General features: G+C 40.5%; 1 protein-coding gene across 1 annotated transcript in view; it reads right to left on the bottom strand.

The window, feature by feature from the left end:
- Positions 1 to 27,367, bottom strand: part of XPO6 (exportin 6) — a 102,682-nt gene extending 75,315 nt beyond the window's left edge. Inside the window, exons 1-6 of the mRNA XM_021719377.1 lie at positions 27,181 to 27,367; positions 22,138 to 22,250; positions 20,482 to 20,679; positions 13,540 to 13,699; positions 10,725 to 10,802; positions 490 to 943 (exon numbers count right to left, since the gene is read on the bottom strand). Coding sequence (XP_021575052.1) covers positions 490 to 943; positions 10,725 to 10,802; positions 13,540 to 13,699; positions 20,482 to 20,679; positions 22,138 to 22,250; positions 27,181 to 27,232 — 1,055 coding nt within the window. The 5' untranslated portion in view covers positions 27,233 to 27,367. The remainder of the gene's footprint in view (positions 1 to 489; positions 944 to 10,724; positions 10,803 to 13,539; positions 13,700 to 20,481; positions 20,680 to 22,137; positions 22,251 to 27,180) is intronic.
- Positions 27,368 to 27,604: the final 237 nt, after the last annotated feature.

Raw genomic sequence — 27,604 nt, 5'->3', positions numbered from 1 at the left:
TAAAACTCAGGATAACAACAACATCCCTATACACTTCAAGATGTCTACTTGAGAAAAGCCAAATAGTAAAAACTGACAAGAAACACCAGGTGAGAAAGGGCGATTGTAACTCCTGTACCTCCATGGATCTCTTCTCCTGTTCTTGGCTACACATGAGCTGCAGTCTCAGTTCCTGCTCCACCACAGACCTGCAGGCAAATAGTGAGGAAGAGGGGGAGAGAGGAGTGGAAGGGAGGACAGGAGGCGGATGGGGAAAAAAGACAACCAACCTACACAATCCATGAACACATTTTGAACTCACTCATTTCCCTCAACCTCCCTAGCCCTTCCAGCTACTTGCAGACTTACTGGTACACACCTACCTTTCTGTTCTTCACCAGGAGCCCCACATTCTGAAATCAAAGAGGATTACAGACACTATGCAGACAGCATGATAAACAGTCAAGGCCCTTTCTTGGGGCACACCGGCTCCACACCTGTTTTCATTACCTCTCATCGAGCTCTTCTAGCCTGCTCTTCACTGTGTGGGCATTGTTATCCTTGGTGATTTTCTGCAGGAGGTAGAAAGTCTGCTGGAACATACGCAGTAAATACTCCTCAAACTCCATAGGCACACAGTTCTTGGACATGAGTTCGTTGATGCAGGACATGGCCAGAACCCCAAGCCGGCCGCGTTCCTGACCCAAAACACAGTTCTGGCTGCTGCCGTTAACTGATGCCATCTTTCTGGCCCGGATGTCACAGCCAAAGCGCGCAAAGTGGAAGATGGTGGTGAGGAGGGACGGGGTGATGCTGGCAGACAGAGGAATCCAACTGAAGAGATGGGCCAGGCACTCCAAGGCCAGTGAACAGATATACTCACTCTCCGCATCAAGGATGGGGATTGGTTGATTCAACAATTTGGCTGAGCTAGGACTCTGCAACAGGTTACTCAGTAAGTCACCTGAAAATTAAAATAAGACATCCACCACAAAATCTCTTATAAGCTATTTTAAATAATTCTCCTTCCCAAAAAAAGGTCAGTTTGCTATCTATGAAGTAAAAAAATAAGATCCATATACTCAATGTTAATAGTCAATTAGAAAAACTTAACAACATAGCAAAGTAAGATTCCTGGTGGGAAAAAAATCTAGATATAATCTCTGTTGTTTTGACTTAAATTTAGTTTTAGTGAGATTTGTAGAACAGCAGTTTCCCAGGAGACAGTAGTGGGTATATGATGAGACTATTCTCTGGCTATAAATCCCTGTGCCTACCTAATCTTTTTTTTCTTTCTACTGTTCCCCAAAATTATAACATTGCTTTTGGAAAAAATGATACATGACCACTAAATAAATAAATAAAAATCCCTAACACCACATATAAAGTTGGGCACCAAATGAATTAAAGACTTAAACCAAAGACAAAACTTTAAAGTCAACAGAAGACAAGAGTATCTGAGGTACAAGGGAGGAAAAAAAATCTTATTAAAATACTGGGGGAGGGGACAAAACAACCAAAACAAAAATCTTAACAAAAAATACTGATAAATTTAATAATATCAAAGTTAAGATCTTCTAATTAATGAAAAACATTAAGGGCAAGTTACCAGGCAGAAAACAGACTGCAAGATGCAGCACAATTTCTAACACCAAAAAGGACTAAAAATTAAAATACACAAGAAAAATACTGCACATCAACAAACACAACCCCATCACAAAAAGAGGCAGTTGATATGGAGAGACAATTTTCAAAAGAAGAAACTCAAAAGCCTATAAAGAGACACCAAATTCATTAGTAATCAGAAAATACAAAGTAAAAAGAGACTTAAAAGATTAAAATGTTGGAGAGTGCCAAGTGATGAGGGCAGGGGATGGATAAAGGAATGTTCATGCAGCACTGGCAGGAGCAACAGCCATGCTGAAGAGGAAAACTGGCACTCTGGAGTCCTGTTCGATATTTGTTTATATCCTTTCACCTGACCAGGCCCTGCTGCTATGCTCCCAAAGCAACTCTCACACAGGCCTATGAGTGAACTGGTAGAGGACAATGCAGGTGGGGAGTTGAAGGCAGTCTGAGTTCCTCACTGGGGGAACAGAATAGGAGATGCTGGGGATGCATATCACATCATGCAGTGCGTAGAGCAATGAACCAAGGGCACAGCAACAGCTTGGAGAGACCTTAAAAAGAGGCGAATAAAAGTAAGAAACAGAATTAAGGATAACCACACCATTCACAAATTAAAATACATGGAGGCTGGGCTTGATGGCTCAACCTGTAATCCCAGCACTTTGGGAGGCCAAGGTGAGTGGATTGCCTGAGCCCACGGGTTCAAGACCTGCCCGGGCAACTTGGCAAGACCTCATCTCAACAATAAATCAAAAATTAGTCGGGCGTGATGGTGTGCACCTGTAGTTGCGCCTACTTGGAAGGCTGAGGCAGAAGGATCACTGGAGCCCAGCAAATCAAGGCTGTGGTGGCCGGGAGCGTGCCACTGCACTACAGTCTGGGTAACAGAGTGAGACTCCAACTCAAAATAAACAAACAAATAAAATAAAATACATGGATACAAAACAGTAAGTATTTATAAGAACACATCAGAAAAGGATACATATTATCTATATAATGTGGGTAAGGTGAATAGGAAAAGAATAGGAATGAAGGAGAATTAATTTAAAAAAAAATAATGAGAGGGGCCTTGTATAAACCAATGATACTCAAGAACTATGAACAGGACATTATGATTAAGTATCTGCTCTTTTGGTCTAAAACATTTAAATACAAGAATTATTACAGGTCAGGCACAGCAGCTCACGCCTATAATCCCAACTTTGAAAGGCAGAGGAAAGAGGATTGCCTGAGCTCAGCAGTTCAAGACCAGCCTAGGCAACTCGGCGAGGCCTTATCTCTTAAATCAAAAAAAATCAGCAGGGCACAGTGATATGCACCTGTAGTTCCAGCTGCCTGGAATTTTGAGGCAGAAGGATCACCTGAGCCCAGCAGATCAAGGTTATGATAGCCATGATTGTGCCACTGCACCCCAGCCTGGGCAACAAGGTGAGATTCCAACTAAAAAAAATTTAAAAATATATATATATACACACACACATATAGATATGTATTTATGTATATATACATATAAAAGCAAAAGTTCTCAAAGTTTGATCTGAGAACCCCGGAGAGTCCACAACAAATTTTCAAAATTATTTTTAAAGAATACTCAAATGTTATTTTCCTTTCTCTTTCATTATAGTGGAGCTTTCCAGGCTACATTACATGTGATACAGCAACAGATAAAATGCAGAAGCTATCATGTATTAAGCCACAAAAATGTAAAAGAATGCCACTCTTTTTAGTAAATTTTTCTTTCTTTGGAAATACATTTTTTAATCAAAATATATTATCTGTTAATATGTAATGGGTTCATCCCAGTTATTTTTAAATGAATCAAGTTTTACTATAAAAATTATAATCCATAAAGCTTTTTGAGGACTTCAATTAATTTTTTTTTTCTATTTTTTTTTTTTTTTGAGTTGGCGTCTCACTCTGTTGCCCAGACTGGAGTGCAGTGGTCGCTCCCGATCACCGCAGCCTCGACCTGCTGGGCTCCGGCGATCCTTCCGCCTCAGCCTTCCGAGTAGCCGGAATTACAGGCATGCGCTACCACGCCCGGCTGATTTTTTGATTTATTATAGAGATGAGGTCTCACTGCCCAGGCGGGTCTCGAACCCGCAGACTCAGGCAATCCACTCACCTCAGCCTCCCAAAGGTGCGGGATGACAGGCTGAGCCACCGAGCCTGGCTTAATTTTTTTTTTTTGAGTTGGAGTGTCACTCTGTCACCCAGGCTGGAATGCAGCGGCATGGCCTTCGTCATCACAGCCTTGACCTGCTGGGCTCAGGTGATCCTTCTACCTCAGCCTTCCAAGTAACTGGAATTACAGGCATGTGCTACCACACCCACCTAATTTTTTTTTTTTTTACTGTAGGGATAAGGTCTCACCAGGTTGCCCAGGTAATCCTCCCACCACTGCTTCCCAAAGTGATGGGATTATAGGGTAAGCCACTGTGACCGGCCTCTCAATAATTTTTAAGAGGAAAGGGACTCTGCAGACCAAAAATCTGAGAACCACCGGCTGAGCTACTCAAGGTATAATCTGTGGATCTGTATCAGCAGCAGCATAACCTGAGAGCCATGAGAAATGCAAAGTATCAGGCCTCAGGAATCTGTGTTCTTTTAAGCTCTTCAGGTGACTCATGTTCACTTAATGTTTTGAAAGCATCAGAATAAAGGAAATTATACAAAATGAAATGGGAAAAGAAACTAAAATTATTTTAAGGAAAACAAAATAAAATCAATATCTAAAACTAAAACAATATATAAAACAACAACAAAAAGAAAATTTCCCTGAAATAAAGATCTGTCTCTACAAAAGGGCTCATCCTGTCCAGGAAAAAAATAACAGGAGTAATCACTACTAAGAATTTTAGGAATGAGGAAGGAATGCAAGCAGAAAAAGCACACGTACAAAGGAGAAAACATCCAAACCAGACTTCTCCACAGTAACATTCAAAGTCAGAAGACAGAGGTATACTGTCTACCAGTTCTGGGGCAAAGTATGACTAAACCTAAGGTTCTCCTTTGAGTATAAAGGTGACATTTTCTGAAACATGCAAAAACTCAGATAACTCCACCAATTCTTCTTAGGGATACTACACAAAGAAATGCAAATAAAAAGATAGATCAAAATTAAGAATTAAGGAATGAAAAAGTTGTGGCAAAAAGATAATACCATCACTGATTTCAATATAGACTCAAGACTAAACAAACCCAGGAATTATAAAGGTTATGCTACCTAACTTTCTCATCTTTCATAAGCAAGAAGTTCCAAAATACAGGTTCTAAAATTAAAGCATGAGAAGGGGAAGAGGAGAAAGAGAAGGAAAATAAATAAAATCAAAACATAGTAAGAAACTGGTTTTCATAATGTTTTTCTTAAACTTAGAGGTTATCTTTTAGAAATTAAGATTTCTTGTAGAAAAAGCAATTCCTTCCATTTACTATCTTCTGTTAAACTCAAGTAAAACTAAATTTAACTGTTTTTATTAAAAATAACAAAATATGATATAATGCTATTTTGTCTTGTCCATTTATCCAATATAAAGTCTTATCTATATCTGCATAAAAAGAGATGTGTGGAATATCACCAAATATTATTTGACATTATTTCTGTATGGTTGGCTACTGGGTAAATTTTTACATTTTATTGTGTCCTTTACAGCAGCAGGTCTCAAACATTTGGGTCTCACAATTCCTTTAACGCTCCTAAAAATTACTAAGGATCCCAAAGAGAAAGCTCCTTTGTGGGTTATTCATAAGAACAATACTTGCCATAATAGAAATTAAAGCTGAGAAATATTTAAATATTTAATTCATTTAATAATAAACCTATTACCTGTTAGTATAAGTAACATTTTTAAATGAAAACAACTATATTTTACCCCCAAAAATTACTAAGAAGAATAGCACTGTCTTCTTATTTTTGAAAATCCCTTTAGCCTCTGGTTTAAAACACAGGCAGATTCTCTCATCTGCTACTGCCTTCACTCTGGTGCAATAATTGTTTTCTTTAAAGTCTATGAAGAAAAGCCAGCAATACGCAATTGAAAACGAAAAAGATATGCAATTGAAAAATAAAGAAGTGTTTTAGTGGCCTTTTCAAATAACTGTGGCTATGTTATAATTTAGATTAAAATCTGACAAGTAATAATTTCTTAAAGGTTAATTGCAATGCAGAATCTGAATGAGCTTTTCTATTCTATATTCTCATGAGAAGATGAGACTAAAAATGATAAGCAATGTCTTAGTATTTTTGCGAACACATATCTGACCTTTGGGACCCCCTGAAAGATCAAGGGGACCTCCAGAGTTTCTCAGATCTATCGATAACTGCTTCCTTGAACTAATGCTGGATGAATATGAACAAGTTAGTTAATTTTTCTTAGCATCAATCTCATCCACCATTAAAATGAAGATTTTGTGATTGTATTTTATTTTATTTCATTTTTTTAAGTCAGTCTCACTCTGTCGCCCAGACTGGAGTGCAGTGGCACGCTCACAGCTACCCCAGCGTTGGCCCGCTGGGCTCAGGCGATCCTTCTGCCTCAGTCTTCCATGTAGCTGGAACTACAGGAATGCACCACCACACCTGGCTAACTTTCTTTTTGATACACTGTAGAGACGAGGTCTTCCCAAGTTGCCCAGGCTTGTCTTGAACCTCTGTGCTCAGGCAATCCTCTCACCATGGCCTCCCAAAGTGCTGGGATTACAGGCTTGAGCCACTGCACCCAGACTTTGATTTTATTACTAAGGAGTTTAATTTTCATTATTAAAAGAAGAAGCAAAAGCTGTCCCTATTCCGTGGCTTAGAAGAATTTTCTTCCAGAATAGAATTGCTAAGAGGAAAAAGCAAAACATCAAACGATAATAATAATAATAATAATAATAATACCTACCATTTGTTGTGTTAATATTTGCTTGGCCCTACACTGAAAAGTTTATGTGAATATTCTCACTTAATGCTCAAAACTCTAAGGTAGGTATTATTATTATTACCTACATTTTCAGACTGTTAGAATAACTAAAGCACGGGCAGATAAACTATTTCCCCACATCTCTTAGCTAGTAAGAGGCAGAGCTGAAACTGAGACCCAGGTCTGCCTCCATGTCAAAATTTCTTCCAAAAGGCAAGTCAACTGGAAAGATTATGCAGTTAGGAAAAATAAGCAATAAGAATATAGAAGGCCAGGTATGGTGGCTCACACCTATAATCCCAGCACTTTGAGAGGACAAGGCAGAAGGATAACTTAATCCCAAGAGTTCAAGACGAGTTTGGGCAGCACAGTGAGATCTCGTCTCTACAAAACAAAAAAATTTTTTAAATTATCCAGGTGTGGTGCACACACCTGTTGTCAAAGCTACTTGGGAGACTGAGATAGAAGGATCATTCGAGTTCAGGAGGTCAAGGCTGCAGTGAGCTAGGATCTGCACTCCAGGGTGAGCAATAGAGTGAGTCCCTATCTCGAAAAAAAAAAAGAAAAGAAATATAGAAAAATGTGCATAATCTAAAATCATATAGCATGTGTATACCATGACTGCAACTACAGAAAGATAAATGTGTAAGGACAAAGGTTGAACAGGATTATGCAAAGGTAAAAATTGTTTAGGTGGAAGATCTGCATTTTTGTCCTCAAAAGAACAAATATTTTAATGTCATTTCTCAATAAAAATTGTTTTACTCAATTGAAATGATTTTAGATATTTTAATAGATTGTGGGAGAGTTTTTCAAAAATTATACTGTAATCAAAGTGGAAGGAATTATCCCAGAATGAAACTCTGCTTCATGCTGCAGCATTTCCAGTACCACACCTAGACTTGGAATGCCAGCATTCAGTGGGGAGGAAGGGGGAGTTAGTTCATGTTCCCACTCCACCAATCACTGGCAATGTGACCTTTGGCAAGTTACCCTCCATGAACCCTTTTCCTTGTTTGTAAGCGAGAAGTAAAACCATCATCTTCACAGCAGTTTGGACTAATGAAGTAACTACTACTGTGGTGAGCAGAAGAGAGAGATTAACAAATTGGGGAACTATGCTGAGGAAAAACCCACACACCTCTTCCAAGCTTTTTCTATATCCAGACTGTTAACAGTAGTTGTTGCAGGACCTACTCCCTGGACTCTGTTCTCAGAAAGTGGTCAGACAGAAGACTTAAAGAAAGCATATGGGAAAAGAGAACAAAAGCCTAACAGAGTTACTGCATCTCACAGGGAGCCACAACAGGAGTTCACACAGGGTAGGTAGCATCCAGCAGGGACTGCTGATGGGGTATGCTAAGAAATTAGTTTGGCTGATTCTCTGGGCCCTAAGTTTCTCAGAATAAATTTTCTCTACAAAACTGAGTTTATGGTCAAGAAAGCTAAACAATTTTCTGGAAGTTTTACTGCTTAATTTGGTTTCTCAATGTACAATGGCAGTTGAGTAAAATCAACAAAATGAATGGTGATTAAATCATCAGCACTGTCCAAATAATGAGGCAAGATCTGATTACTTCACTTACATTACCATAAAAAGAAAGAAAAATATTGTAACATGAACTTGCAATGTTATTTTTAAAAGAGGAAGTATACAGGCTTAAAAGCTTACTAACTCCCTACTCCTCACTCCGTCTCAATTTATTTTACTTTTCCTCAAATACTAAAATTCAACATTTGGAAAAAATTTAATAATGTCTAGGAGGCAATTCTCATGAGGTATGTATCAATATTTTAGGTTTTGTTATATGGAAATATCAAATTAGTTCATATTTCATCTAACCTCATAAAACCTAGGGAACACACAAAAGTGGTAAGCATATATTTTCGTCTATATTATCTGATATTCTCCAAACCAGCCCTAAGGAAGATAAAGTCTATCAAAGGGGATAAAGTCTATCCTTGGGGCAAAGGAGAAGATGTAGAAATATTTCTCATTAGCCACATCAACCTTTACAGTACAGTACAGGAAGAAATATGTGCCAATTCACAGGATGTACTCTACTTGAAAAGCATGTGTGATCATTGAGTATAAACAGAAGCATTCAGAAACTGAAATACATATCTGCTCAGAATACATATCTGAATGAAGCTAACTAAAACACAAATAAAGTTGGGCTCGGTGGCTCAGCCTATACTCCCGCGCCTTGGGAGGCTGAGGTGAGTGGACTGCTTGAGCCCGCGGGTTCGAGACCCACCTGGGCAACTTGGTGAGACCTCATCTCTACAATAAATCAAAAATCAGTCGGGCGTGGTAGCGCACACCTGTAGTTCCAGCTACTTGGAAGGCTGAGGCGGAAGGATCACCGAAGCCCAGCGGGTCGAGGCTGCAGTGGCCAGGAGCGGCCACTGCACTCCAGTCTGGGCAACGGAGTGAAACTCCAACTCAAAAAATAAAAAAATAAAAATAAAACACAAATAAGTTTTTCTGCAGTGAACTGCTGCTGCTAATAAACTAGACGCTAAGCTGGTATTCAACTATCCGAAAATAAATCTATTTCAAAAGAAACAGTCTTTGCAAACAATGTTTAAATGAAATGACAAATTTAAAGATTAGTCAAATGCAGACACTCCAAGGTATGTTTATTCACTTATAAAATAAAATCTCTGAATCATCTGCAAATTTTTCTTTAATCACTCAAATATGCAAAATATAAATCTGCTGGGCTCAATCATCCACCTTAAGAATAAAGGTCTGCAACCAAATACAATTAAGTTCAATTCCCTATGGGCTTTTAATGTCCCCTAGAACTCTGTAACTGTTTTTAATGTAAGTAGTATGACAAACGACTCTCTAATAGTTTTTAATACAAGTATGATAAATAGAATTTGAAATAAACTGGTATTCTATGAGCAATCCTACAAACTTGATGTATGTTTTCAATTTAGAGTAACTTGGCATGAATTTCAACTTCCACACATTAACAACAGGCTACATAAAACAGCATGGGCTTAGAGATATCTGATTTCAACAGCTGATTTCCTTGGGGCAAAGGAGAAGATGTAGAAATATTTCTCATTAGCCACATCAACCTTTACAGTACAGTACAGGAAGAAATATGTGCCAATTCACAGGATGTACTCTACTTGAAAAGCATGTGTGATCACTGAGTATAAACAGAAGCATTCAGAAACTGAAATTTCCTGTTCAGACACAATTTCCTCTTTCCATTCATCCTTGAAAGTAGTCATCTTTAGATGAACTGGACTCTGCACTGTGAAAAATATATTAATATGATGATAGACAAAATTAGCAACCAGTAAACTATTCTAATAACCACTGCAAATATGTCCAGGCTTTATCAAATTACTCTTAACTGGTATAAATACCATGCTGACTACTACACACACACACGGGTCCCCAATCTGTCTTTAGGCAAGTGGGGAAGAAAGAATTCTACGTCCCTATTCCTAAGTCCTCTGGTTCAGTTTGCTGCCCACCTCCTATGACCCCGGAGGTTGACAAAGTAGATCTGTCAAGCCTTAAGGCTCATGCTAATCTCAGCACAAGCAACACAGTCAGGATAATTGAGAAAAAGAAAAAATCAGGGCAAAAAACTAGGAGAGAAAGCTTGAAGGTGACAAAGGTGGATGACAGAACAAAGAAGCCATCTTCATGATGGGCAAGGAAGAAGCAAACTGTGTTGTTCAAAATATTATATTAAAAAGTATAAGTATTTATGAGGAACTGTAGAAAGCAAGCTACTCAGAAAACATGGGCAGAAAGGCCAAACGTAGATTAAGGAAGAATTGGCATCTGTATCTGACATAAATAAGCTATTGCTATACCCTGCTGAGACCACTTTTGCATTTATTTTATTTTAGAGATGAGGTCTCGCTCTGTTGCCCAGGCTGGAGTGCAGTGATATAATCTTACCTCACTGCCATCTCCAACTCCTAGGCTCAAGAGATCCTCCTGCTTCAGCCTTCCGAGTAGCTGGAACTACTGGCTCAGCATCATACTCGGCTAATATTTTTTATTTTTTTTAGAGATGAGGTCACACTATGCTCAGTCTGTTCTCGAACTCTGGAACTCTAACAATCCTCCCATCACAGTCTATCCAGCAGCTGGCACTATAAGCAGGAGTCATTGCGCCCAGGCCCCAACTGCATTTAAAAAAAGGAATGCCATGGATGACAAGCAGACCATACCACTTTCTCCTGAGGTTGGGGATGGTGGTGGAGTGGCAGCAGTAACACTGTGTTTGTCCCAAACAGTCTCCAAGATACCTACCAGGAAAGGAGAAAAAAGTTTAAAAGAGAAAGTCCAACATACAAAAATCAGGTTTAGAAAATGTCTATTGATGTTTTTAAACAATCATCAGTATTTAAACATCCTCTCTCGACATACCATACAGAGTGCCTCCCTCTGACTAATGGTTATACCTCTCTACGTTATCTCCAGCTACCTTCTGGGTCTCTACTATTTGCAGTGTGACTTCACCCCACTATTTCCACCAACACTGCTCTTTGCCAAGGTCACCTGGTTGCTATGTCCTTCAATGGCCACTTTAATTCCTTTCCTCCTTGACCACTTTGTGCCTGAGCCTATGGCACCACTCTTTCCTGGCTTTTCTCTGGTTTCTTTGAACTTGATTCCATCTCTTTCACTATTATCTCCATTCTCAGAGAAAGAAGCACTTAAGTACACATTTTTCTCCAGGTTCCCTCCTTCACTGGCCCTCTTCTCTCATTTTGCTCTGTAGAGTGACTCATCTACTGCCATGACTTCAAGAAAACACATTCTAAAGTCTCTCAAGTGTCTCTCGGCCTAAAACTCTGACTGACTGTAAATATCAAGCTATACGTCACAAGATAGGAATTTAAAAACAAGGCAAGGCAATCACAGACCTGCATATCCACCTCCTTCTGGACAAGTTGATATCCCAAACTCAACTTTTCTTCCCCCATAAACCTGCCACTAATCCTCTTATGTTCCTCAACCAATAAACAACCCTGAAATCTTGGTTTCTGCTCACTCCCACTAGCCTCGTCTGTCCCAACCTTCAGCCTATCACACACACAAAGCTTCACCATACTGAACTTTATACTGTTTCTTCAACATGTGGCCTTTTCTCAACCTCTGACATGTTATTTTCCCCCAAATGTTAACTTGACCTTTCCACCAGACTAAATGCTACCTGTGTGTCACTCAAAATTCCATTCAGCTAATACCTCCTCCGGGAATTGCCAGAAAATAAAACAAACCCCTATCACAGTTCTTTTTTTCTAGTTAGAGTATCACTGTCACCCAGACTGGAGTACAGTGGCACACTCCTGGCCACCGCAGCCTCGACCTGCTGGGCTCTGGCGATCCTTCCACCTCAGCATTCCAAGTAGCTGAAACTATAGACGCGCACTACCACGCCCGGCTAATTTTTGATTTATTGTAGAGACGAGGTCTTGCCAAATTGCCTGGGCAGGCCTTGAACCTGCGGGTTCAGGCAATCCACTCGCCTTGGCCTCCCAAAGTGCTGGGATTACAGACTAAGCCACCAAGCCCAGCTTACAGTTCTTAAAATGCCATTTTTTAACTGCCTATATTTACCTCTCTCTCCTCCACAAAAATGTAAATTGACCAAGGGCAGGAACTGTGTTTTATACCTCTTTGTACCCCCTATAAAATCTGGCATATAAAATAATGATAAGCATTTTAAAAAATATATTATTCTCAAAAATGTAATATTACAACTTATAATGTTTTCCAAATCTTGAAAACATTATAAGTGAAAAAAACCAGATACAAAAGGACACATATTGCATGATTCCATTTTTATGAAAAGTCTAAAATAGATAAATCCATACATAAAGTAGATTAGTGGTTGGCAGCAGTTGGGGACAGAGGAGAACAGGAAATGACTGCTAATGGGTACAGGGTTTCATTTTGGGGGTGATGAAAATGTTCTGGAATTAAGATAGTAGTGATGGTTATACAACCTTGTGAATATACTAAAAACCACTAAATTATTACACTGTAAAATGGTGAATTTTATAGTATGTGAATTTTATCTCAATTTTTAAAATACTGAATATGTTGCTAGTCACAATGGGACAGAGGTACAGAACATAGTCCCTAACTCTAGTTGGGATGCCATTGTATGAATACATGTTGTGAGGTCTGGGTTTACCCTGGAATTTTAAGGAAGGATGAGGGGCCAATGACAACTGCACTCTTTATCAGTCATTCTGTCAATTTTAAGTGTACACCATAGACCAAACACTAAACTGGACAAATAAAAAAATAAAGTTCCTAGACATCCAAGAAGAAACCTGGATCCAGGAACTGAAGAAAAAACATTCCCACTACACAATTTCTTCAAGTAGCAAGCCCAGGTTCCTGGCACCTCAAGGGCCTCATGGGCCTGACAAGCAAGCCAACTGTCCCAGCTCTCAGGACTCAGGGTAATCCACTCTCCTCCAATCTTCCCATCTCATTTGGTGGTTTGCTTTGTTTATTCTTACCCTTTGCACATTTTCATGAGGCTCTAATCAAGCAGAAGAGACAAAATGCTATATACAACTACGACCCAGTGCACGAGGGGCAGAGAGGGGAAGCTGACTCCACTCCTTGCCTCACTTTCCTACCCAGAATGGAAAATTTTCACATCTTCCTACTCCTGATCTTAAATTCAAATATTTGAACTACAATGCTAGCTACCCACCTTACTTATAATGCAATAATCGGCACTATAATCACATTCCTATGACCTGGGCTCTACCTCATTAGTCACAGTTATAGTGAAGACCAATTAATGAAAGACTGTGAATAAAATAAGTTACAAATCTATTTTGAGGTCCTACTATGTGCCACACATTATGCTATTGGTGCTGGAAATGTCACACTAAATTCTTTCCATTTTTATGCCATCTCAGGAACAGCGCAAACAACATCTCAAAACTGCTCAATGCCAAGGCTTGAGTTCCAGGCATCTGTAGGCTGGTTTCTTGGCACCACCAAACTGCTCACCTGTCAGTAGCCCAAGAACTGTCTGCACCTGGTCCAGCAGCAGCTTCCGCAACTCTTCCTTCCGAGCCACACTGAGATCCTCACGGGGACAAGCCAGCTCTTCTGAAGTTGTCTTCAACATGATCAGCCCAAGAGGGGTTGTCACAGGGGACTGGATCAACTGGCAGGAAAAAGCAAGTTCTGAATAGACTAATAAAGTACAAAGATAACTTACCAGCATTAAACCTGTGAAGTATATGTTTAATCTTACATGAATATAAATCGATCAACACTTTAGAAAAATCACTTGAGTATATTTACACAGATTTTCTTTTGTAAATATCAAAATATAGTCTCATCCTATTTTTAAAAAGGACAAGCTTCTAACACCATGAACTTAAAAACAGCTAGAAAACAATGCTCTTTTATACCTGACAATTTTTATATATAGCTGGGCTTGGTGAATCAGCCTGTAATCCTGCGCCTTAGGAGGCTGAGGTGAGTGGATTGCCAAGCCCGCGGGTTCGAGACCTGCCTGGGCAACTTGGTGAGACCTCATCTCCACAATAAACCAAAAAATTAGCCAGGTGTGGTAGCGCGCACCTGTAGTTCCAGCTACTTGGAAGGCTGAGAAGGATCGCTGGAGCCTAGGAGGTCGAGGCTGCGGTGGCCGGGAGCGGCCACTGCACTCCAGTCTGGGTGACAGAGTGAGACTCCAACTCAAAAAACAAAAAACAACAACAAAAAATTTTTTATATATGTCCAGATTCCAACAGAACTTTGGTTACTTTGCCCAGTAACCAAGTTTTACGTGTGTGTATATATTAGTGATTTGTGTGTGCGTGTGTGTGTGTATGTGTATATGATATATATTAGTGATTAAGATTATTAAGATGTGAAAATCAACTTGTGATATCTTTTCAACATTAAGATTGTTAACTCAACTTTACATTTCTAAGTTACACATGCCTCAAGAAAGTTAAAAGCAAAAACAGGCATCTATGCCATTAAACTATGACTACAGTTAGGATTTTGCAAATACCTGTATAGCAAACTAAGTTACTTTTTGTATTACTCATTAATATTCTCTCTATCGTAAGAAAGTTTAAACGACAGACAGAAAAAAAGCAACAACAGCAAACACCACTTATATATTCCTAATTATTTTTGCAAAATTCAAAGTATTACTATTATGCTTATATTTTCACTTTCAGAAATGATAAAATCAAGCAAGTTGCCACTGCAATTCTCTGTTGGGTTATATGATACAATCTATTTTTTAAAAAAAAGTAAACAATTTGAGAAGCACTTCACCTTCTTCTTTAAGGTGAAGCACTTCACCTTCTTCTTTAATCAAAATTAACATTATTTATTTTTGAATGGGAATCTCACTCTATTGCCCAGGATGGAGTGCAGTGGCCCACTCACAGTCACTGTAGCCTTGACCTGCTGGGTTCAGGCAATCCTTCCGCCTCAGCTTTCCAAGTAGCTGGAGCCACAGGTGCATGCCACCACATTTGGCTAATTTTTTTATTTATTGTAGAGACAAGTCTCACCAAATCATCCAGGTTGGTCTCGAACTCCTGGACTCTGGCAATTTTCTCACCTCTACCTCCCAATGTGCTGGGATTACAGGCGTGAGCCACTACAACCAGCTAATTAAATGTAGTTAATTCCTTGGCACAAATAAGTTTTTTATTTATTCAATCTACAAAATATAAGCTCTAAAGAAGGCGGACACTCAGGAACTACACCCATGCAGACCATATATTCTTCATTTCAAGAAATACAGGGTATTTTCCTTTCCCTTGAAAATAACTCTCGGTCGGGCATGGTGGCTCAATCCTATAATGCCAGCGCATTGGGAGGCCGAGGCAAGAGGATTGCCTGAGCCCGCGGGTTTGAGACCAGCCTGGGCAAGATGGTGAGCCCTCGTCTTTACAATAAATAAAAAAATTAGCCAGTCATCGTAGCATGCGCCTGAAGTTCTGGCTACCTGGAAGGCTGAGACAGAAGGATCGCCTGAGCCCAGCAGGTCAAGGTTGCGGTGGCCAGGAGCGTTCCACTGCACTCCAGCCTGGGCGACAGAGTGAGACTTCAACTCAAAAAAAGAAAAAAGAGAAGAACTCTCCCCATCACACACCAAGGAAAAGCTCATTCCAAAGAGCAGGAAAAGCACTCAATAATGGAAACTAATGGTAAATTCAATTGTCTTCAGAAGCAGCAAAGTGTAAAACCAGCAGCAATGAATGGTGTGTTAAAAATGCTCTCAAGCCAGGCGCGATGGCTTATACCTGTAATCCCAGCACTTTGGGAGGCAGAGGCAAGTAGATTTCCTGAGCCCACGGAGTTCAAGATCAGCCTGGCCAACACGGCAAGACCTCATCTCTACAATAAATTTTTTTTTAAAGGCCGGGCTTGGTGGCTCAGCCTGTAATCCCAGCACTTTGGGAGATCGAGGCAAGTAGATTGCCTGAGCCCAGGCAACTTAGCAAGACCTCATATCTACAATAACAAAAATTAGCCAGGCATGGTAGCGCACGCCTGTAGTTCTGGCTACTTGGAAGGCTGAGACAGAAGGATTGCCAGAGCCCAGCAGGTCCATGCTGGGGTGGCTGTAAAGTGCCACTGAACTCCAGCCTGGGCGACAGAGTAAGAAACCAACTCAAAAAAAAAAAAAAAAGCCAGGCATTGTGGGCCATGCCCATAGTTCCAGCTACTTGGAAGGCTGAGTCAGAAGGATCACCTGGGCCCAGCAGATCGAGGCTGCGGTGCCCATGAGCATACCACTGCACTCCAGCCTAGGTGACAGAGTGAGACTCTGACACAATCAATCAATCGATCAATCAAAAATGTTCTCTATAAAATCAATTATCTTGAACACTAAGCCTTCAAGCATATTCTCTTCAATTTTTCTCTTTATTTCTCACAAACTTGGACTACTTCTAACATCAACTTAAATTCAGATACTGCAGCGGAGAAGGAACAGAAGAGCCCTCCTCTGCCAATTTTTACAATTACGTAAACATAATAAAGTAGAACTATGCCTGCATAAGGATCTCTTTCCATCTGGCTTATCAAACTGTAGTCTAAAAGATTTCCATTACTTACTCCCCTTTTCCTTTCTTTCCTTCTCCTTTACCTCTTTTGTAGCTATTTTCCCTGCAAGCCCTCATTCTTACTCTCTCAGCAGGGAATGATTCATATTGCCAAACAGAATGGCAAAATATACTCTCCTGTAGATATAAATTGCTCTGTGCTCCCCAGAAATTAAAAATTCATATAATATAAAAAGTATATCTTAATATTCTCCTCCTTCTCATCATTTGAGGGAAGGAGAGAAGGTCAGACAAGAAGGCAAATGAAAAAGAAAGTTAGGCGGGCTCGGTGGCTAATCCCGCACTTTGGGGGGCTGAGGTGAGTGGATTGTCTGAGCTGGTGTGTTTGAGACCTGCCTGTGCAACTTGGTGAGACCTCATCTCTATGATAAATCAAAAAATGAGCCAGGTGTGGTAGCGCGTGCCTGTAGTTCCAGCTACTTGGAAGGCTGAGGTGGAAGGATAGCCGGAGCCCAGCAGGTGGAGACTGCAGTGGCCGGGAGCGGCTACTGCACTCCAGTCTGGGCGACAGAGTGAGACTCCAACGCAAAAAAGAAAAGAAAAGAAAAGAAAAAGAATGTTATTCTTTACTTGCAAACAGGGCTTGCTAAAATGTGTAATTTTTCTTCTCATTAGCTTTACATCCAGAAAGTTTTTTATTAAATAGTATTTCCCTTACCATCTTTACATATACAATTTAAGCTTATAGCACAAGTAATCTCTGCAGTTTAACAAATAATAAGCTCCTTTAGGTTGAAGAGCAAGTTCAGGTTTCTAGTGTGAACTGAAAGGGTTCAACAGCTTTTAATTATACAACCCAATCAGAGAAGAAACAGCAATTCTTTCCTATGCTGCTTGCCCCTCAACTATCTGGCCCCAGGCATAACAAGACAACAGGTTCAGCTCAGCAGGTTTCAAGAATCTGAAGAGCCGGCTAGGTGGCTTAGCCTGTAATCCTGCGCCTTTGGGAGGCTGAGATGAGTGGATTGCCTGAGTCCGTGGTTTCGAGACCCGCCTGGGCAGCGAGACCTCATCTCTACAATAAATCAAAAAATCAGCCGGGCGTGGTAGTACATGCCTGTAATTCTGGCTACTTGGAAGGCTGAGGCGGAAGGATCACCAGAGCCCAGCAGGTCGAGGCTGCGGTGGCCGGAAGCAGCCACTGCACTCCAGTCTGGGTGACAGTGAGACTCCAACTCAAAAACAAAAAAAAAAGTATCTGAAGAACAAGTTCTAGAAAGACATTAAGTGTGCTGGCGCATGTGGAGAGGGATGGCAAGTACAAGGATCAGTTTCTACTTCAATTACTTCCTTCTCCAGTGGCCTAGAAAGGACATAACCAACCCACAGAACTCTAAGTATCTCTCTGGGGCCTCAAATCAAATCCTCTCTGCCTGGTTATAGTGGTTGCTATAGTTATAACATAAACTGCATAGATGCCACACAGCCAACTGTTACCGGGTTTAAAAACAAAAAACTATATGCACCCTAGAATGTAAACAGATCACAAGTCCAAAATAAAAATAAAATTAAAAACTCTTTTAGATGGTCTACTCAAAGGATCATGTGATGACGAAATTGATTACCAGCACTGTGACCCTCCGACGCGTGTTCCTGGACTTCTTCTCACAGGATGTGATGCCTCTAGCCAACCCGGGAATGAATTCACTTAGACCCTCAACCTTCTTGGTCTTTTCTATCTCCAGTAGGCTTTCCTGGCTCCCTCTTAGAGAACCATGGAAAGTGACCACAACTGTCCTCAACGTGAAGTGAAGACAAGTGTATCAGAGAGCACCAGGAAAGCCTCTCACCTCATGTACCCCCAGCTCACTGGCCTCCTTGCCATTCCTCAGGTTCTCTGCACTTGCTATTCCCTCCACCCAGAACACTGTTCCTCTCGATATCCACACGGTTCACTCCATCACCTCCACTCAGGTTTCTGCTCAAACATCCATCACCCAGGAAAGTCTTCTATAAGCATCCCATCTAAATAAGACCCCCCAATAGTTTCTTTCCCTTTACCCTGGGAATTTAGTCTTCTTCATAATGCTTACAATTACTTCAAAATAGTTATTTGCTTATCACCTACTGATGTCTGCCCCCTTCAGATTATGAACTTCAGGAAGGCAAATACTTTACATTTGTTCATTACTATATCCCCATGTGCACATGGCTGGTGTTCAACAAATAGTTTACTGAATAAAGGCATGAATCTCTTTTGCAGTATCAATCTAATAAATCTCTAAATAAATGAATCATTGTACAAAACTGAAGAATTTTGTGCCACTTTGAGAGGCAATCTGAGAGAAGCAACATTGATGCTAATTTTTTTTATTGCTGCATCATTCAAATGGTCTATAGGGAGAGTGAGCATAGCATATTAGAGAATGACATTGTTCTGGAAAATCCTGAATGTACAGTCACTGAGACTATAACTCATTTTCAAAGAAATTTTATTTCTATAAACTGGACCTAATACCCATTTCTCTCCATACATCCAAGACTGTTTCCATAATATGAAAATGTTTCTAATTTGATCAGAGGATTCAAATGAGCGACATCATGTCCCTCTTAGCTTTTAAGTCTCAACTATTACCTGATGATTCCAAATCCTGACCTGTGCCCAGACTTCTCTTCTGAACCCCAAATCCACATTGTCTAATGTCTCATTAGCCATTACACAAGAAGGAACATGCAAATATTAAATGCATTTTCTGCCAAACTGAATTGATAATCCTCTACCCAAACTGGCCTGTCAAATCTACCTGACCCAGAAAACTAGAAGTCATTCTAGATTCCTCCCCCTTTCCTCACCCCTCCCATCTAGTCACTGGCCAAAGACTCTTGACTCAGTTTTGATGTCTCACCTCCATCCACCAGGTTTGTCTCCACTTGGCTTAAACCCTCCTCATCCTGCCCTGACTTCAGCAGCAGCTTTCCTTGTTCCTTCCCTCTCACCTCACCCCTCTGCAATCCACACTCCAGCTAGTCATTATCCCAACATAAAAACGTGGTCATAAGCCGGGCTCAGTGGCTCAGCCTGTAATCCTGCACTTTGGGAGGCTGAGGTGAGTGGATTGCCTGAGCCCGCGGGTTCGAGACACGCCTGGGCAACTTGGCGAGACCTCATCTCTACCATAAATAAAAAATCAGCAGGGAGTGGTAGCACGTGCCTGTAATTCCGGCTATTTGGAAGGCTGAGGCGAAAGGATTGCTGGAGCCCAGTAGGTCGAGGCTGCAGTGGCCGACAGCGGCCACTGCACTCCAGTCTGGGCGACAGAGTGAGACTTCAACTCAAAAACAAAAACAAAAACAAAAAAAAACATGGTCATGTTTTCTCAAAATTTCTCATTAGCTCCCAAGGAAAGACTGAGAATTAACAATGGAACCCATCGCCCTTCCTGGTCTGGAATCAATCTAGCCCCTTACCCTACCACTTCACATCTCACACTTCATCCCCAACAGAGTCTACATGCTGTGCTACCACAGCACTCTGCATACACTTCCACAGTAATTGTCATAGTGTTAGATAACTAGTATTGACAAAGCTACTTCCCCACTAAATTACAAAACTATTGAAGGCCTTACCCTTGCATCCCCAACACCTGGTGCAGCACATGACAGGTTTTCAAATATATACTGAACAGAATTTCACAAGAGGTTAAAGCTACTGGGTTTCTCCTCCCCTTTCTCCACTGCACAAAGGTACAATATGTCTCATGAATACAAAGCTAAGCGAATGTGATCTTCTATCCTATAATAACCTCACAACTGCAGTTTCAAAATGCTCATCTGAAACTCCTCTTCAAGGCAAAGAAATAATCACTTCTACAAACAAACAATTTACAAGATAAAGTTTCCTTACCTGTAAAATGTTGGTAAAAAAGTCATGGTAGAACATGGGCCAATCTTGACGTCCAATATCAACAATAACTTTGCAGAGTTTGTTCCGGATAAAATAAGGTAAGGTTTTATGGTGAGCCAAAAGGAGTTTGGGTAGGCAGCTACGGATTTCCATCTTATCCTGAGATGGGACCCCAAGCCACATCTTATTGATCAGATTCTGAAAAATAAATGTCCATCTTTTAAGTGAACAATCTATACACAAAAAATAATTGGTTTTCATTCCACAGTTGGTTATATCACCTCAATAAACAATGAGCCCTTTTTTAAATAAAGGTTTAAGATAATTTGGCAATAAAAGTAATAAAAATGCTCAAATCCTATGACACAACAATCCTATTCCTAGGAAGATGTGCTGAATAATTTAATAGAAACAAAAAGCTGTATGTGTAAAACCTTTCTAAACACCACTGTCTCTAATGGCCACCAAAAAAAATAATGACAGAAGCACTCTAATGTTCAAAAATAGGAGAATGGCTTGGTGAATAACAATACAACTACTTGTGGGAATATAATAATAGGTTAAATGGGAAAAAGCAGAATACAAAAATGAGCAATAAAATTTTAATTCCTTTAGAGTCAAACACAACTTTTGAACTTTTAATTTTACATTAAGTATTATGGCTAAAATTATTTACTGAAAATTTCAGTAAAATATGTGAATTTTTTTTCTTTATGTATTAACCTCACAGCAGTAAATTACTTGAAGTTGTTTCTTTAAATAATTTTTCTAAGGGATCTTAATAGATTTCTGTTGAAAACTTCAGTGTTACCACTTTCATAGTTTGTACCAAATTTAACCGTGATATAAAAATGAATGTTAGCCGGGTTCGGTGGCTCAGCCTATAATCCCGCGCCTTTGGGAGGCAGAGGTGAGTGAATTGCCTGAGCCCGCGGGTTCAAGACTCGCCTGGGCAGCGAGACCTCATCTCTACAATAAAATCAAAAAATCAGCCGGGCATGGTAGCACACGCCTGTAGTTCCGGTTACTTGGAAGGCTGAGGCAGAAGGATCACTGGAGCCCAGCAGGTCGAGGCTGCGGTGGCCGGGAGCAGCCACTGCACTCCAGCCTGGGCGACAGAGTGAGACTCCAGCTCAAAAAAAAAAAAAAAAAAAAAAATTAATGCTATGCATAGATCAGAGCTTTAAATTAAAGGTTTTTTCTTTTAAAAAAATGAGCAACATGATTATAATTAGATTTTTTTTTAAAGCATGTATGTACAGAAGATGAGGACTGGAAGTGCGGTGACAGAAATAAAAATGTTTGTGGTTGGGGATGATGGTATTATGGGTGTCATCCCTTCTCCCAAATATTTTCCTGTGATTATCTTTCTCTTTTAAATGATAATAGGGAGGGGAACGTTACATATTACCACAAACGACCTACCTCTTTACCCCTAAAGTCAACGATCCATCTTACCTTTCTGGTGTGGAAAACGGAAGATGCCCCAGAATAGCAGGCATCTAGACAAAGGCAGAATATGGGGAGGAGGCCCTGAGCCAAGTTACCATTCTTTCCCAGTCATCTGAATATTAAAGCTAAAGTTTAATGCCCATGACACGGGAACCTGACTACAAAATACTTTATAGCAGAGTATAAAATTATCTGACAACTCACCTCAAAAACCGTCAAACTGTACATCATTACATAGTCATTCCTAGTGCTGGAGAGAAAATACAGGCAGAATCTCCAGGCTCCTATTTGCTGGGCAAAGTTATTAAGAAGCTCCTCTGGAAAAGTTAAATAGCAACAAAAGAAGGCTATGAAAATACACGAAATTAATACAAGACTGGGCAGTCATTATTTTTTAAAACATGACTCTCTCTATATAAATGTAAATAGTGTCAAAACCAGCTGATTCTTCAAGATAGAAAGAATAAGTTATACAATATTTTCCTAACTCTGAGGTAACCAAACCCCTAAGAGTGTTTTTCACCATCTAAAAGCCAATGACTTTGCTATGAATACATCTCTAGGCAGAGAAAAAACTTCCATTGTTAAAGTTCTTATTTAACCTAATGTGAATAAAGAATGTTATATAGGAGTATCATTTCACCTTCTTCAAAATGATGGCTAACTTATTTCCTCTGGGGTATGAGCTGTACATTACATCTCCTCACCACTCCTCTACAAATCTTTACTAAAGTCTACATTACACACACACACACACACACACACACAACTATGACTAGAGAAGCAGAAAAAGTTTAAGGCTAACCTTACGAAGACAGGGCAGGAAAAAAATGTAAGAGAATCCAAGATGGCTAACTCTCTTCATATGGGTTGGTTTTATTTTAAAATACCACTACCAAAAATAGTAATAATCTGTAAGTAAGAATAACAATTTAAAGAGTTGCTGGGAGCAGCCCTGTCCACACAACAAATCAGTTAGAGATGGTTTTCCTCCTCCTTGGGCTGCTGTCAGCATCAGTCAGGATCCACAAGACACCAAGCATTTCAAGTCTTCCACCATGTTTCTGGACATACTTCCTCTTAGTTGCCTTGACCTGCTGCACTGGTCACAAAGCACAGTCCAAAAAGGGTAAAAATACAAAGGCCAACAACCCCAAGAGATTCTAGGAAGCCTTTGGAAAAGCAAAATGCATAGCAGCTTGTTCTAATCCTAAAGTCACTGCTCTGCTAGTTCTCTATCATTTAGGATAAATGCAATAAGTAGTCTCATTACAAATATGGCCTGTCCTGATAACTAAGCACAAGTTTCTATGAATCCTAGAGGTGAAATCAAACCAGAGAGAATGAGCTATGGCTAGAAATGAGGAACTCTGAGCTGTGTTCTAGACTTTGCCACTAATTCACTAAGTCTCCAAACAAGTCCTCCTTGATGCTTCTATGTCCATCACTGTTCAAATGACCAGTCTCTTGACAATCCCTGATAACAGCTCTATCAGTCTCTAGAGCACTAGTAACTCACCTTTACTCGAAGGAGGGTGGAACCCTTTTAAGAAAAGATCTCTCCCCCTTTCTCCCACCTAGCTAGAAAAAGTCATTCGTTTCTTCTTAGAAAACAGAAAAGAAGAAATGGTTCCAGTCCACACACTCAAATAAACCTACCATGAGAATAGAACTAAAACAAATCCACTGTACAGAACAAAACCACTGGATTCCTCTAGGCTGCACTTAAATTAGACATTTGTAGTATCTGGTTACTTAAAGCTATTTTAAAATCAGATTAGAATACAAACATGTTCAAAAGGTTCTACTTTTAATTCATGAACACACAAGGTAGCAATATTTGATTAGCACACCAAAAATTAAGAGAAGAACCAAAAGCATTTCAATTATAAGCTTAAAAAAAAAACAAAAAACTTCAAAGCTGGGCATGGTGGCTCATGCCTATAATCCCAGCATTTTGGAAGGCCAAGATGAGAGGACTGTCTGAGCTCACAGATTCAAGACCAGGCTGGGCAACTTGGTGAGACCTCATCTCAAAAATTTAGCCAAGTATGGTGGTGCGCGCCTGTATTCCAGCTACTTGGAAGGCTGAGGCGGAAGGATCACCTGAGCCCAGCAGGTCGAGGCTCTGGTGGCCATGAGTGCCACTATGTGGAGACTCCAACTCAAAAAAAAAAAAAAAACTTCAAAGAAATTATAGTGTTGGAATACGGCAGACTAATATAAGGAAAAGATTCTCCACCTCCTTTGGTTATAAAAAAAAAAAAAAAAAACACCACTGATATTTTTACTGTAAGTGTAAGACAATTTGGTAGCACGAAAAACAAAAGGATCACTCAGGGGGTAGGAGGAAGGCCAGTCGAACTAAGGAAAAGAGAACCTAGGGAGGTAAGTAAGCAGGGTCTTCTAAGCCAGAAGCCAGTTTATCTATGGCCTCAGCTTCTGTCAGTAATCCCCTATTTATAAATGTTCTGGTTCTCCACAATGCCCTCCCAAGAAAGGCATGTAAACTGGGCACGGTGGCTCAAGCCTGTAATTCCAGCATTTTGGGAGGCCAAGGTGAGAGGATAGCCTGAGACTGCTGGTTCGAGACCAGCCTAGGCAACATGGTAAGACCTCGTCTTTACAATAAACTAAAAAAAAAAAAAAAAAGCCGGGCTCGGTGGCTCAGCCTGTAATCCTGCCCTTTGGGAGGCTGAGGTGAGTGAATTGCCTGAGCCCGCGGATTCGAGACCTGCCTGGGCAAGCAAGACCTCATCTCTACAATAAATCAAAAAATTAGCCAGGCGTGGTAGCGCACGCCTGTATTTCCAGCTACTTTGAAGGCTGAGGCGGAAGGATCGCCGGAGCCCAGCAGGTCGAGGCTGTGGAGGCCGAAAGCGGCCACTGCATTCCAGTCAATTGTTTGTTGTTTTTTTTTTGAGACAAAGTGAGACTCCAACTCAAAAAAAAACAACAACAAACAATTAGCCTGGCATGGTAGCACACATCTGTAGTTCTGGCTAGTAGTTGGAAGGCTGAGGTGGAAGGACGGCCAGAGCCCAGCAGGTGGACGCTGCAGTGGCCATGAGCATGCCACTGCACTCCAGTCTAGGCTATGAGTGAGACCCCAACTCAAAAAAAAAAAGAAAAAGAAAAAGAAAGGCATGTGAGGGCAGACCCAAAAGAGATTATCTGTTTAAAATTAAGAGATAAGAAGTTGGCCTCTACCAAAAGCTGATGTGAGGCTTAAAGAATGCAGGGGAAAAGGAGTTGCAGCCAAAGTCTACTGGCCACCTGGAAATCTTATCCTCCAACTGAGTTTTGGATCAAGGCAGAATCAGTCATAGTATTTAACTGGCCAACATCATTTAGAGAAGCCAAGAGAGGCAGAGATATGGGTCTCCAGGGTCCCAGAGTCACAGAACAAGAACTCCAAGGAGGGAGAAGAAATGAATGTAAGTCAAACACATAAAAGAATAGCCTTTGGACAGAGAAAAGGTTTGGATAGAGAAAAGCATGTTTCACTCTCAAGTGCAGGGGTAAATAGGGACTTGGGACAAGAAAAGGTTAGACTAGCACCACAGTACAACACGTTCCTAAGGTAGAGGCCTAACACCTGAATATATTTTCTACTTTACAACAGCAGTTCCCAACCTTTTTGGCATCAGGGATCTGTTTCGCGGAAGACAATTTTTCCAAGCATGGTGGGGCAGGGGGGACAGGAGGTATGGTTTTGGAATGATTCAGGCGCATTACATTTGTTGTACACTTTATTTCTATTATTGCACTGTAATATATAATTACATGAATAATTATTATGAAATTATTATTTTTGATGTGCATCTACAAGCAACTAATTTATTATGGTCTCTGTGCACTCAAACTTCACTGCTAAATCTGCAAAATTCTGTGTTTGCAGCCGCTTTCCAGTGCCAGCATCACCGCCTCAGCTCTACCTCAGATCATCAGGCATGAGATTCTCGTAAGGAGCAGGCAACGCAGATCCCTCATATGCACAGTTCATAATACGGTTTGCACTCCAATGAAAATCTAATGCTGCCGCTGAGCTGGCAGGAGGCAGAGCTCAGGCGGTAATGTGAGCAATACAGAGCAGCTGTAAATACAGATGAAGCTTCCTGGCTCACCAACTGCTCACCTCCTGCTGTGCGGCCCAGTTCCTAACAGGTCACAGACCAGTACCAGTCCATATCCCAGGGACTAGGGACCCCTGCTTTATTATATGCTTTAATGAATATTGCTTATGTGAATGGGTATAAAATTCAAAAGTAGGTTCTAAAAAGTGCTAATGACCCCAAAAGACCTCCATCTCTGTTATTTTAAGGCTTTAGTCATCAAAACTTTTAGAATGGGAAAGATAAAGGTAAAGAGAAAAAAAACTGGAAGACCCTCAAAGTAATACCAGTTAAGGGACTTCTGGGCACTGGATCAGGTTCAGATCAGACATCTATACACCAAAACATGTTCATTTTGACACTTTATGAGGATTTTAAATTAACAATCCAGGCACAGTGGCTCATGCCTATAATCCCAGCTACCTGGGAGGGAGGCTGAGGTAGGAGACTGTTTAAGTCCAGGACTTTAAGACCAGCCTAGGCAACACAGTAAGACCTCATCTCTAAAAAAAATTTAAATGTTTAAAAAAAATTTTTTTTTACGTCATAGGCTTCTTATAAATGTTCGTTATCATAACTGAATTTAAGAACAAAACAAGCCGGGTGGATCAGCCTGTAATCCTACGCTTTGGGAGGCTGAGGTGAATGAACTGCCTGAGCCTGCGGGTTCAAGACCCACCTGGGCAACTTTGCGAGACCTCATCTCTACAATAAATCAAAAAATTAGCCGGGCGTGGTAGTGCGCGCCTGTAGTTCCAGTTACTTGGAAGGCTGAGGCGGAAGGATCGTCGGAGCCCAGTAAGTTGAGGCTGTGGTGGCCGGGAGCGGCCGCTGCACTCCAGTCTGGGTGACAGAGTAAGACTGCGACTCAAAAAACAAACAAACAAACAAAAAGAACAAAACAGGAGAGGGGTTTTCCTCTTAACCAAAGGAAAGAAAATCCATCACTACGCCTTTAGAACTAGGTTTACAGACCTTACCAGCCACCAATCAGCAGAACCCTAGCAAAAAGTACAAGAATTCAAAAGGGGAAATATGCAGACTTAACCAGCCAAGGCTATCAACAACTCCTTCCTCCCCACCAGGACCTTCTCATTATAAATTACTCTTTACAATTCAACATTCCACTTACCTATCTCACGTTTTCTTTCATTGGTTGTACAATCATGAAAAAATTCTGTCATCAGACTTTCCAATGCTCTGAGGGAGGCTTCTTCAGATGCCTAAAAAAGGAATTTGAAAAAAAGAAAAATCAATAAACTACATCTTCGGTTTTACTATTCCTCAGTTCCTTCCAGGTCACATTCAACAGCAAGAGCAACTGACTTCCTCAAAACATCTTGATTCAACATTCTTCAAATGCACGGTATAAGCCAGAAAAACTGAAGGGAATTTCCCAGCTGGCTCAAAATCCAAAATTTTAGTATCCTCTATAAATTCATGCTACTGTATAGTCAATTTTCAATTATTCATGCTAAGAAAAAGGGAAATTCAAAACTTAATTCGGGAAACATCTTGAAAGTAAATTAACAGCCCCTGACCCTTCCTGAATAGGC

This window comes from Carlito syrichta, unplaced genomic scaffold (genome assembly GCF_000164805.1).
Source record: "Carlito syrichta isolate Samal-C Ts95f unplaced genomic scaffold, Tarsius_syrichta-2.0.1 Scaffold314605, whole genome shotgun sequence".
Lineage (NCBI taxonomy): Eukaryota > Metazoa > Chordata > Mammalia > Primates > Tarsiidae > Carlito > Carlito syrichta.
The sequence above is the reverse complement of the archived record's forward strand: the minus strand, read 5'-3'. Positions and strand labels throughout refer to the sequence as shown.